Genomic DNA, 14,380 nt, shown 5'->3' with positions numbered 1-14,380 from the left:
GGCACTTCCCTGGAGGGCTCCAAAGAATATTCTATTTTTAACTCTCCTTCACTTCAACAGAGAAGAGAGCAAGAAGGAAACACAGTGCTCAGCAGAAAAGTACTGCACAGGCTTTAACAGGCTAGTTTTACTTTATGCAGGTGACCTGAACAGCATTTGTGTTAAAGGAAAGCATTCTTAGTAACACGGATTAGATATAATGAGAAAGATAATAAAAAGAACCAAAGGACTGCTTCGTCAGAACAGCCCTAAATTTAAGGGGATTTCATTTAAGTTTTTCAAGACTAAGCTTACAGCAGAAGCAGTGTAAGGGTAGATTTGTTTTTTTTTTTTTTGATAGGCCATTTTTGCCAACTCTGTTTATCTGTAACTAGGTGTCTACAACACAATTTAGATGAACTGTTTCCAAATCATTAAAACCTCAAGTTTGTAATCCTGGTGCATGCCTGCAGCACATTTTTAGTGAGCAGACAAGTTCAACTAAGGATAGCCTCTTAGGTGAATTTAGAAGACACAAACACCAGCCCACCTTCACTATTCTTTCTCCTGTATCACCTTCTCCTGTATTTCTGTGCCTGAAATAAACACAGACACAAACACAAAAAAACAAATCTAATAAAAACAGCCACGTAGAGGTTATAGCTCATGGCTATTTAAATGATGACCCTATAGAAGAGTCTGTACAGCTCAAGGAAATCTGTGGGTACTTACCAGATACCTTTGGCTCCGGGTTTCAGTGGCGGCAGGTTAATGGAGAAGGGAAAAGGGAAATAGGTGGATTTGTAGGTATTACACAATGTCTGAATCTGTGCTGGTCACACAATACTCAGAAAAGCTCAGAGAATCAATGAAAAAGCAAGGATAACCAGGGCCATCATGAAGTAACGTCATTACAAAATTCCTATTATTTGAAGTCAAAAGATGCCAGTAAAGAAACTAGCCTCGTACTGAAGTCCCTATTTAACACAGCCAAGTCCCCTGCTAATATCATCTCTCTGGTGCTTATCCAATATGTCCATTTTTTCCTTGTTCACCCTTTACAACCAAGTTAGTTTTAAATTTGTGTTCTGCAATGCTGCCAATATTCTCCATATGTTACAGACTGTTTATCCTAAAATGTTCCTTCTATGGTGTGGTTCATCGGGAACCTACTATAGTCTGCTGGTAATGAAGCTTAATTGGAACCACATAGTTCTGAGTTCCTTGAAAAGCTAACACTGATGATATAGTGCATTGATATTCTCTGAATTTATCAGCTGGATGCAAAATTAAAATGACATTTCATTTTACAGAGTCATTTTGCTTCCCACATGCATACAATATCACAGTTTGGAGAAAAAAAAAATGAATTATATCCCGGGTCAGAGCCCAAGTAGTTTCAGATGCTTTTAGGTGTCTTAGTTCCATTAGATGGCATGCATTAATGCACACTAATATTCCTTAAAAGTTATGTAACAACAGAGAAAGATGTACTCGATTTTTGCTAATGAGTCTGGCATGCTTAAGACATTAGACTTTTAAGAAAAGCTATAAACCAAACTGAATCTGCCATTCAAATCTACTTTGGAAAAGAAATTAAAGCAATAGCTTTCACAAATTTTTAAAAGGTAAATTATATTAAGACAAGGTTGTCATTTAAATTCAAATCCCTATTTCTGAGTATGATGCATGATTAAAAGGCATAATAACGGAAAATATAAGCAAATATTAATACCTTAATACAGCACTAAAAAAAAAAGAAAGAAAGAAAAAAAGCAGTGGAAACCTGAGTAAAAAGAAGCCAGGAAGCAGCTGAAAAAGAGACCGGTTCACTGTGAGAAATGTAAACCTCTCAGACAGTGCTACGGCCCCGAATCCAACAGCTCAGGAACAAGGCCAATTATTGCAAAATATTAAACATATATGGTAAAGCTGCAAACCTTTCAAAAAAGAGTCATAGGAATGAAAGCAGCTACACAGAAAACAGCCAGGGCCTCATAAATCCAAAATCTTTGCTGTAACTACTATGTGCAGAACGGTTTCTTTATATCAAGCTCCTTACATGTAGTATACTTTATAGTATTCAAGCTGTAAACTTTATGATAAAGGGTTAAGATAATAAATCCTTATTATTGCAAATGGCAAATTACCATATCTTCTGAAATAGTTGCTTGTGTGACTCTAGTAATTGACAGTAAGTCACTAAGCTATTGCAAACCAATCTTCTAATATTCTACCTTTCTGAACTAAAAAGGACTCACGTAAGCTAGAAACATAGAATCATGGAATTTTAGAGTACACAGAGGCTTCAATAAACAATATAGTAAACCTCCCTTACACTTTACAAGTTAGTAAATTGAAACCCAGAAGCTTTAAGTGATAGCTCTAATACCAGTTAAAAATGAATAAGGGCTGTCAGGATTTTACTCCTATTTTGTTTTCTTTCACACTATACACTCCATTGTCTGAAAGCCGCAAATAGCCAGAATTTCTTCTGCTTCTGTTGACTGGGGTTGACTTAACCTTGTTTTGAATGACCACGACAGTTTCACATTCATAACACAAGATATGTATGTTCATTCCTCAGCAATAGTGTTAGCACTGTTTTCAAGTCAATTCCCATAACTGTCAAGGGGATCAATAACTATTGTGGACCTCTAGCACGCATGTGGGATAGAAGACCAAAGCATTTTATCCTTGAGATATCTCTCCAACCCCCAAAAGGGAAAATAACAGAAAATCTTTTATTTCTCTTGCCATATTCCCTGGTTTAAGATTACTTAATTCAAGAGGTAATCGCCCCCCCAAACCAAAAACCTAAAAAACAAAACAAAACAAAAAACCCAACAAACACCACTTAATTCAATTGGATTTGTTAAGGTAGGGGACAATTTCTTTAAATTCATATATAAACATTTAAAAATTATTCGTGCCCCAGTGAAGAAGAGCTGTTCCAAACCTATTGTTTTCATTATTTGGTTGAACAATTAGGTTTACCCTTTTATGTAATAAAAGAAAATAATATGCTTCTTCACTAAATGTTGTTTGACAAGAAACAAAAATGTAAGAGACATTAACAAATTATTTCTAATTTTAATCAGACTGGGATTGTGGAATATATGTAGGGAAATATAAGGAAAAGAATAAAAAATGAAATCCAGAAAGTATGATGTGTACATATAAAAATATAAACTATGTAGACAAAAACTGCTATAAATTTGTTAAAAATCAGAAAAAATTGCCTTGTCCATTTCCCACTGCATTTTACTTTTCTATTAGGATACACACAAACATAAATGCACACTTTTCTACATGCTTTAACATAAAAAATAACCATTAGCTAACTACAAATTCTTAGATTATAACTTTTTTAGTAGTTCAAATCCTACTAATTCCATTAAAAGGTTTGTTAAAATTACCAACACAACACTTGCCACTGGCACTACTGAACTTTTCTTTAAAGAGGAATTTGCTATTGTACTTATTAACAAAACAAAATTTCTTTCCCTCTCAGATAAGGATCCTGTGAGGATTTATTTCTCTTTTTTTTCTCCACACTGAATGATATGCAACTAACTTAAGCCTGTAAACCGAGAGGACAGTACATAAAATAAGTGGAAGGACAAATTCTATAAAACATGTTACATTATGATGATTTTAAGAGTCAAACACAATGTCAAAAACTATTCGGACATACAATCTTTTTTCTGTGCCTGTACTTTACAGATGCAATCTAACTTACTTTTGTTTCCTTCCTTCTCACCATAATTAGCGTTAGGAAAAAATCCACGATTACTGTATCACCTACTCTTTGTAACACAGATATTTTGGCCTTCATTTGGGAGGAGTGGCATGTTCAGTTGTTTTCCATTAAGTGGGAATATTTTTGCCGAGATGCATTTGTAAAAGCACACTGGTCCGACCTGTGATTGAAGGTTTTAATTCTGTAGGCAGTTTGACAATGCGGAAGAATAAAAATTTAGCGATGGAAAAGAATGAAACTAATAAGCTCACACAAATACAGAGCAAAGGACCTCTGCTTGCCTCATTAATAAGCTGTACTAATGAACCAAGTTAATTAGTCACACAGGAGATATTTGAATGGGGAGAGTGAAAGTAAACTTTTTTGTTATCATGACATTAACTGTACACTGTATTATAATTTTGAAAAAAAAATCAAGACAAAACAATATGAAAAGTCAGTCACTGTGGCCCAGGAAAACTCAGAAAATAATTTCTATGAGAATAAAACGTGTTTGAAGCTAATGAATGGTGTCACAATGAATGTTCCCTTATAAAGAACAACTTTTGATGACTTTCAAAATTTTATATTATTTGAAGCAGACTGTATTATCAAACTTCAGGAAAACTTGAACTAAAGGGAGTCATAATTAAGACAGAAGACAAATTCTAAGTTGGCTAAAGTGAACAATGTTTGTACTCAATATCCTTTGGAAGAACATCCGTCACACTTACAATACAGGGCTAGTAACACGAAAAAGGGAAGACCTTGTACTAAGTATAAGATGACTCCTAGGAACAATGGGTTAAGAACCTGAAAGCTCCCCTCCAGGGGTAATAAGTAAGAATCCTCTCTGGTTAAGGAAGTTGGTGAGTCACAGCGATCACTGAAGACTGCACAAGTGGGGAGAAGCGAGAATACTTCTCATCAGATTGCCCTGTGCAGACGTCTTTCTCCTAAAACCACGGCTCCCCTTATGACTTGCACATAATATCAAGAGGCAAGAAACTGCCTGAGTGGAGGGTTATGTGGTCTCAGTGAGTCAAGCTGATATAGTGTGAGAGCCTCCAACAGTGACAACCAGCTAAAAAGGCCTCAAAGATACCAATAAACATTCCACTTCAACCGCTAGAGTTATGAAAGGCTGAAAAGTACCTTATTACACATCTAGGGCAGAAGTACAAATCTAGGTGGGGTACAGAAAGAAAGGAATTCACTCAAGATAGTTTTTTACACTGAGGTCACAGTAGTTTTCACTGAAAGCTTAAGGAAAATTTAAGAGGGCAAAAGGAAAAGAATCTTTTGAGTTTTAATATATGTGATATGCCTAGTATTAGACTGCATTTGGTTTAAAAATACCTTTCACTATACAACCAGTAAACTGAAAAACAAAACACAAAAAAGATATTTAAGAACATCATTCCTTTTGAAAGCTTACTGAGACCAAGACATCAAAATATCTTCACCAGGCCAGATTCTCAAAGTTGGGTTACTTGGGTCCTTGCTTCTAGGTTAGCTGTTCAGGAGACCTCTTAGCTTGCCTTGTCTCTCTTTTGTTGTTAACAGAGGTGGATTATCAGGCCCCCAAACAGGCTTTACTACAATGGCAGGGAGTAACAGGAAGCTGCTCATTACTCTGATTAGCCTGGTATAGTCTTCTCGTTATGGCTCTGAACACTTTAGCATATAAACCTGGCAGAGTTATTTTCTGGCAGGTGCTATGATTTGCCCACTCTTTCAATCTCGGTGGTTTGTATATTCATACGTATCACATCTAGGACCCCTGACAGGCGGAGTGAGGCAGTATCTTAAGAGTAAGACTGAAATAAAGCAGAATGAAAAAAGCAATATCCATAGCTAAGAGATCATAGCCTCAGAAATATTACTCACCTGTCTGCTGTGCAGGCTGTGGCAGTGGTTGGTTTAGATGTGAATTGTAATGGACAGAAGGGATTGGGCGATACTGAGGTTGACTGGAGTGATAGTGGCCTGGAGCACAGTAACAGGCTGGCATCTAGGATATTGAGAGAAAAAAAGTCAATTTCACTTGCAATAGAAATGTCCTCTCTGAGGAACGAGTGTAATGAGTAATACTTCTTTTTAATACCATCTGAAAACAGATTTTCTTAGCTTTAAATTTAACTGAAAGTTAAAAAAAAAATTTCAAGCATGCAGAATACATAACAAAAGACACCTACAAATATGCCCAGCAATTAGATTTAATAGGTTTAAAGTTTTCAGGTGCATTTGTTTCAGATTTTCCTCTCTCTTTTATAAAACCAAACACTATTAAAATAGCCAAGGGCTCACTCCAACATTCTTTTGCTCTATGTTCAACAGAAAAACCATTATCCTATAGTTGGTATATATGATTCCTATAAATGTTTTTATTTTTTTATTTTATTTTTTTAAAAAGACTTTATTTATTTATTTGTCAGAGAGAGTGAGCACAAGCAGGGGGAGCAGCAGGCAGAGGGAGAAGCAGGCTCCCCCCTGAGCAAGAAGCCCAATGTGGGGCTCAATCCCAGGACCCTGGGTCACAACCCGAGCTGAAGACAGCCGCCCAATGACTGAGACACCCAGGCGTCCCCCTATAAATGTTTTTAAACTGCTACTATATGTGTTATCTGTAAAGAAAATTGTTGAAGATTTAAAAAATTTACATTTATGGTGCTCTACTATATATAACTCCATGCAACTTATTTGCAATTAACATTCCTTTTCTAAGACTTATTTTGGTTGAAACATGTACACTGCTAGCTCATTCAATCTGATCGCTGAACTGCAATCATTGTATACATCTGCCAGTTTATCTACTCTCACGCTAATGCACAGTTGTGCTGGTTCCATTCTTTTTCTCCTATTTCTAATGTAAATTAAAATGCCAATACAAATCTTATTTGTCAATTATATCTTAATAAAACTGGGGAAAAACCCAGTAAGACTAGCTTGATTCTATTTCCTTCTGGAGCTATTTATATCAGTTGTGCTTTTCTCTTAAAGTAATCTGACCTAGTTTAGAATAAGGAATAAACAATTCAGTGATGTAGAAGTTGGTGGTAAATTAACTTTATTAGCTTCATAAGCTAGTTCTGCTCTTCCCATCGGGTTACTTCTAAAAGAAGAGACATCTGTAGACATCTTAAAGAGTGCCTCTTTCATCTGGAAACCAGCTGAATACAGAATTTCTAGATCAGTTATAAGCCAAGAATCTCCTAAATTTACTGTAACATTCTTCTATTTCTGAACCATTAGATGCAATACATATGTGATCCCTTAATTGTTCCTGGAGGTATCAGCAAGCGATAGGTATGTCCTAATTTCAGATCTTAATCTATTATTATACTTTTCAGCATGTGTATAAATAACAGTATATACTTTTCTCCCCCTTAATTAAAAAAACACATCATTGTTTAAGGCAAAAATCGTAACACAATATATTTTATTTATAATGTATACACATGCAACGTATATGACAACAGTAGCACAAACAACTGAGGATAAATAAAATTATACTGTTTATGTGACTACTATATTTTACTTGCAGTTTCATATGAACTTGAAATAGAAACTTATAAGCTAAAGATACTATACAAACATAAGATTTAAAGGACTTTAGTAAAAAAGCCAAAGAAATAATTAAATTAGAACACTAAAGGAGCTCAAGTAATACAGAAGGCAGTAAAGGAGGCATATAGGAATAAAATAGAGATAGAACAAATGGAAAACAAATAACAATGTGGCATACCTACCTCAACATACATATTAAAGCTAAAAGGACTAGACATTCCAATGAGACTAGACAGAACAGCAAAGATGAAATATATAACTATATGCAAAAGACAGACTTTAAATATTAAGGTCACAAATTAGAGGATGCAAAAGGCATACCATTTAAATGCTCATAAAAAGAACACTGAAGTCACTATATTAAAGACAGATAAAATAGGTTTTAAGACAAGAAACAGTACTACAGAGAAAAAAATCATTTCATAATGATCGCTGAACTGCAATTATTGTATACATCTGCCAGTTTATCCTGATACACCAATGTCTCAGGAAGAAATGATAAATATAAATTGCTTAATATAGGTTTCAATATTATTAAAAAACTGGCAGAACTTAAGGGAGAAATAGACAAATCCATTATCATTTACTGATAGAACTGGATAAAAGATCTGAAAAACACGAATCAACCACATTGGCTCAACTGATACTTAGAGGATACAAAATGCAAGAAACAGTAAAATATGAAAGAAATTAAAGATGACCTAAGTAAATGGACAGAGATCCCATGTTCATAAAGACTGGAAGATTTAATATTAAGATGCAGTACCATCCAAAGCAATCCACAGATGCAATGCAATCTCTACCAAAATTTCAACGGCCACTTTTGCAGAAATGGAAAAGCCAACCATCAAGTTTACATGGAATCACAAGCCATATAGGCAAATAGTCAAAGCAATCTTAAAAAAGAACAGTTGGAAGACTCACACTTCCTGATTTTAAAACTTCCCACAAAGACATAGTAATAAAACAGTGTAGTACTGGCATAAAGGTGGAAACAGAAAATAGCATAAACGTTGAGTTTAGAAACAAACTCTTGCATTTATGGTCAACTGATATTTGACAAGAGTACCAAAACCATTCAATGGGAAAAGAACAGTGGCTTCAACAAATGATGCCAGAACAGATAGATACATATATGCAAAAGAATGATGCTGGACCCTTATACCTCATTATCATACACAAAAATTAACTCAAAATGGATAAAAGACCTAATTACTAGAGCTAAAGACCATAAAACTCATAAAAGAGAACATAAAGATAAAATCTTTATGACCTTGCATTTGGAAATGGATTCTTAGATATGACTAGAAAAGCAATAAGCAGTAAAATGAAAAGATGGACAAAACTGATTTCATCAAAGTTAAATTTTTGTAGATTAAGGATATTATCAAAAAGTCAAAAAGACTTTTAGAATAGAACAGGTGAACATATTTGCAAATCACACACCCGATGAGGGTCTCGCATACAGTACATATAAAGAACTCTTACAACTCAACAACAAAAAGACAATCTCCTGAAAAAATTGGCAGAGGACTTAAAATAGACATTTCTCCAAAGGAGGGAGAAAACAGCCAACAAGTATATAAACAGATGATCAATATCACCAATCATTAGGGAAATACAAGTCAAAACCACAATGAAACACCCACTTCACATCACCAGGATGGCTAGGATGGTAATAACAATTTTAAAAAGGTAAATAATAAGTGTTACTGTCAAAATGTGGAGAAATTGGAACCTCTATACATTGCTGATGGGAATATAGAATGACACCGTGGAAAACAGGCTGGCGATTTCTGTGTTAAACACAGAATTACCATATAATTCAGCAATTTTTTTTTAAAGATTTTATTTATTTATTTGACAGAGATAGAGACAGCCAGCGAGAGAGGGAACACAAGCAGGGGGAGTGGGAGAGGAAGAAGCAGGCCTCCAATGGTGGAGCCTGATGTGGGGCTCGATCCCAGAACACCGGGATCACGCCCTGAGCCTAAGGCAGATGCTTAACGACTGAGCCACCCAGGCACCCCTAATTCAGCAATTTTATTCCTAGGTATATACCCAAATAAATGTGAGTGGATACTTGAATAAAAACATGTACCTACATATTCATAACAGTACTGTTTACAATGGGCAAAAGGTGGAAACATCTCAAATCCATCAGTGGTTGAAAAGATGAACAAATGGTGGTATATTCATACAACGGCATATTATTCAGACAAAAGAAGGAATGAGGTACTGATACATGCCACAACATGGATTAACCCTCAAACATGTTAAACTAAAGAAGCCAGACACAAAAGGTAACAATATTGCATGAGTCCATTAATATGAAGTATCTAAAATAGGCAAATCCTTGGAGACAGAATGCAGAGTGGTGGTTGCCAGGGGCTGGGGGCTGGGACGAATGGGTAGTAACTGCTTAATGAGGAGGGTTTTCTTTTGGGGTGATAAAAATAAAATATTTTAGAACTAGAGAGAGTTGATGGTTGCAAAACTCTGTGAATGTACTAAATGTCACTGAATTGCTCACCTTGAAATGGTTAATTTTATGTTATGTGAACTTCATCTCAAAACAAAACCAAAAGAAATCACAAAATACGAAAACGACAGAATACAAATTCTTTTCAAGAGCATATAGATCTTCCCCCAAAAGACTACATACTGGGACATAAAATAAGACTCAAGAGATTCCAAAACAATGAAATCTTAGAGTAGATTCTCTGACCACATGAAATTAAAATAGAAATCAATAATAGTAAGGTATTTAGAAAGTCCCAAATATTTGGAAATTAAATAACACACTTCTAAAATAAATCATCTGTCAAAAAAGTCACACACAGGGGCACCTGAGTGGCTCAGTTGGTCAAGCGTCTGCTTTTGGCTCAGGTCATGGTCCCAGGGACCCTGGATCAAGCCCCACATAGGGCTCCTTGCTCAGTGGGGACCCTGCTTCTCTGTCTCTCTCTGCCCTGCCTCCCCCCACCACTTGTGCTCTCTCTCTCTTTCTGTCGAAATAAATAAATAAAATCTTAAAAAAAAAAGTCACACACACAAAAGAGACAAAACATTTTGAATGAAATGATAACAAAAACACAACACATCCAGTTTTGTGGGTTGAAGCTAATTGCCTAGAGAGAAGTTTATAGCATTAAAAAATTTATATTAGAAAGGAAGAACAATCTAAATATGAATGATCTATGCTTCCACCTTAAGAAGCCAGACACAAAGGAGCAAATAAAACCCAAAATAAGCAAATGGAAGAAAACAATGGTAAAAGTAGAAATCGTTCAAATAGAAAATGAGTAATAAAATTAATGAAATCCTAAGTTGGTTTTTAAAAAACATCAATGGAATTGATAAATCTCTTGAGTAAATAAAGGAAAAAGAAGAGAGGAGTGTAACTACCAACATTAAGAATTAAAGAGGCGATACCACTATAGATCCTTAAGATACTAAAAGTATAATAAGGGGAATTCGTGAATGACCATTTGCTAATAAGTTTGACAATTAAATTGATACAAACTACAAAATTCAATCCAAACAAGAAAAGGAAACTGGATTAGCTCTATAGCTCCTAAAAAATTGAATTTGTAATTTTAAAATCTTCCCTACAAAAAAACTCGAAGTCCAGATGGATGCATTAGTGAATTCTAGCAAATATTTAAGAAGGATGTTAAGAAGAATCCTACACCAACTGTTTTAGCAAATGAAGAAGGCAACAGTATCCGATTCATTTTGAAGCCAGAATCATTGCCATCTTGATACTACAACCTGAAAAAGACATTACACACAAACTACAGACCAACTTCTGTTATGAACATGCATGCAAAAATCCGTAAGATAATATGAGCAAAATGAATCCAGCGATATATAAAAAGACATTCCATCATGATTAAGTGGTAGTGTGCTCTCAAAATGAAAGGATTAACTTAACATTCAAAAGTCAGTCACAATAATTCACTGTATAAATAGAGTAAAAGGGAAAAATCACATGGTCATCTCAATAGATGCAGAAAATGAGATTTCACAAGATTTAATACTCAGCTCATGGTAAAGACTCACCAAATCAAGAGAATTTCTCAACCTGATAGAGGGCATGACAGAGGGCAAAAAACTCACAGATAATATCATAGTTAATGATGAAAAACCAAACGCTTTTGTTAAGACTGGAAACAAGGAAGAATATGTACTTTCTTTTTTTATTTATTTATTTATTTATTTTTATTTTTTTAAATTTTTTTTTTTAAGATTTTATTAATTTGATAGAGACAGCCAGCGAGAGAGGGAACACAAGCAGGGGGAGTGGGAGAGGAAGAAGCAGGCTCCTAGCAGAGAAGCCTGACGTGGGGCTCGATCCCAGAACACCAAGATCACGCCCCGAGCCGAAGGCAGACGCTTAACGACTGCGCCACCCAGGCGCCCCGAATATGTACTTTCAAAACTTAGCTTTAGTTAATAAATGAATGCTAGGGATTTTACTTCCCCCTGTTGTGTTGTGTGTATATTCAACATTAGAGCTCATAGGTAATTCAATAAGGCAAGAAAAAGGAATAAAAGGCAAAGTATTGGAAAGGATAATGCATCAGGAAATGGTCTTCAATTTGGAAAATCCTAAGCAGTCTATGAAAAAAGTACTAGAATTAAATTTAGAAAGCCCACAGGAGATTGGGAGGAGTTAAGATGGCGGAGGAGTAGGAGACACCGTTTTCAGCCGGTCCTCCGAGTCGAGCTGGATCGGTACCAGACCAGCCTAAACAACCACGGAACCAGCCTGAGACGCAGGAAGATGCATCTGGATCTCTACAAATGAACATCTCCAGCGCTGAGTATTGAGGTACGAAGCGGGGAGCCGTGAAACCACGCACAGATATCGGAAGATAAACGGAAGGGGGAGGGAGCCGCCGCGTTCGGGCGCCAGGAAGCGGTAGCCACTTGCACGGGAGAGCGGGCGGGGCTCGCGGACGGCACCCGCAAAACAGCAGACTGAGACCGTGAGCCGGGTGCGCGCGCCACCAGGCATCTCGCGGAACACGGGAATCCCGGTGCGCTCACTGGATCCAGACTGAGACCGGGAGATCCGGGAGCGCGCGCGGGGCGGCTGGCGGCATTAGAAACACAAAGGACAGAGACGCGCTGGCCCTGGAAGTGAGGGCTGGGACGCCGGGTGTGGGGCGCACATCCCGGGACGCTGCAGGGTTGAGCAGCACCAACAGAAACAGAGTTAAAGTGGCCAGAACATTAGTAGAGAACGGGCCGCAATCCTTCTGTTCCGTGACAGAGGCTGAAATTTGGCCGCTGCTGCTCTGACTCTCAGAAGAGGCACAGCAAACCGCCAGGGAAAGCCGCCAGAGAACAAAAGCCTGGCAATACCGGCTCAGAGAGTGCCCATCCCCATCCCCCCTCGCAGGGGACGCCGAGACTCTACCCAAACAGGGCTGCCTGAGTATCGGCGCGGCAGGCCCCTCCCCCAGAAGGCAGGCTGAAAAATCAAGAAGCCCACAACCCGAGGTGCTGGGGTGGCGCAGTCATTGAGCGCCTGCCTTCGGCTTAGGGTGTGATCCCGGCGTTCCGGAAAGGAGTCCTTCATCGCGCTCCTCCGCTGGGAGCCGGCTTCTTCCTCTCCCACTCCCCTGCTTCTGTTCCCTCTCTCGCTGGTTGGCTGCCACATAAATAAATAAATAAAATCTTTAAAGAAGAAGCCCACATCCCTAAGATCCCTATAAAACAAGGGGCACGGCCTGGGACCCAGTCAATAATTTGGGCTCTGGAAACCCCGCAACCTCTCTTCATCAGAATGACAAGAAGGAGAAGCCCCCCCCAGCAAAGAAAAGACAGTGAGACTGTGGCCTCTGCCACAGAAATAATGGATATGGATGTAACCAAATTATCAGAAATGGAATTCAGAGTAACGATGGTCAAAATGATGAGTAGAATTGAAAAAAGTATAAACGAAAAGGTTACTGAGAATATAGAATCCCTAAGGACAGAAATGAGAGCGAATCTGACAGAAATTAAAAATTCTATGAGCCAAATGCAGGCAAAACTAGAGGCTCTGACAGCCAGGGTCGCAGAAGCAGAGGAACGGGTTAGTGAATTGGAGGATGGGTTAATAGAGGAAAAAATGAAAATAGAAGATGGTCTTAAAAAAAATCCACGCCCACGAATGTAGGTTACGGGAGATTACTGACTCAATGAAACGATCCAATGTTAGAATCATCGGCATCCCCGAGGGGGTGGAGAAAAACAGAGGTCTAGAAGAGATATTTGAACAAATTGTAGCTGAAAACTTCCCTAATCTAGCAAGGGAAACAAACATTCGTGTCCAAGAGGCAGAGAGGACCCCTCCCAAGCTCAACCACGACAAACCTACGCCACGTCACGTCATAGTGCATTTCGCAAATATTAGATGCAAGGATACAGTATTGAAAGCAGCCAGGGCAAAGAAATTTCTCACGTACCAAGGCAAAAGCATCAGAATTACGTCAGACCTGTCTACACAGACCTGGAATGAGAGAAAGGGTTGGGGGAGCATATTTAAAGCTCTTTCAGAGAAAAACATGCAGCCAAGGATCCTTTATCCAGCAAGACTGTCATTCAGAATTGATGGAGAAATAAAGACATTTCAGAATCGCCAGTCACTAACCAATTTTGTAACTACGAAACCAGCCCTACAGGAGATATTACGGGGGGTTCTATAAAAGTAAAAAGGCCCCAAGAGTGATACAGAACAGAAAGTCACAGCCAATACAAAAAAAGACTTTACTGGCAACATGGCAACATTAAAATCATATCTATCAGTAATCAGTCTTAATGTAAATGGTTTGAACCATCCCATAAACGCCACAGGGTTGCAGATTGGATAAAAAGAAATGACCCATCCATTTGCTGTCTACAAGAGACTCATTTCAAACCCAAAGATGCATTCAGACTGAGAGTAAGGGGATGGAGTACCATCTTTCACGCAAATGGTCCTCAAAAGAAAGCTGGGGTAGCAATTCTCATATCAGATAAATTGGATTTTAAACTACAGACTATAGTTAGAGACGCAGAAGGGCACTATATTATTCTTAAGGGAAGTATTCAACA

General features: G+C 37.6%; 1 protein-coding gene across 11 annotated transcripts in view; it reads right to left on the bottom strand.

The window, feature by feature from the left end:
• Positions 1 to 14,380, bottom strand: part of R3HDM1 (R3H domain containing 1) — a 134,098-nt gene that overhangs the window by 66,024 nt on the left and 53,694 nt on the right. For all 11 annotated transcript variants that reach the window (XM_087858476.1, XM_087858211.1, XM_045782907.2 and 8 more), the window contains one exon: positions 5,612 to 5,735. In XM_087858476.1, coding sequence (XP_087714602.1) covers positions 5,612 to 5,735 — 124 coding nt within the window. The remainder of the gene's footprint in view (positions 1 to 5,611; positions 5,736 to 14,380) is intronic.

This window comes from Ursus americanus, chromosome 1, assembly GCF_024610735.1.
Source record: "Ursus americanus isolate L20-20 chromosome 1, mUrsAme1.1.p, whole genome shotgun sequence".
Taxonomy (NCBI): domain Eukaryota; kingdom Metazoa; phylum Chordata; class Mammalia; order Carnivora; family Ursidae; genus Ursus; species Ursus americanus.
The sequence above is the reverse complement of the archived record's forward strand: the minus strand, read 5'-3'. Positions and strand labels throughout refer to the sequence as shown.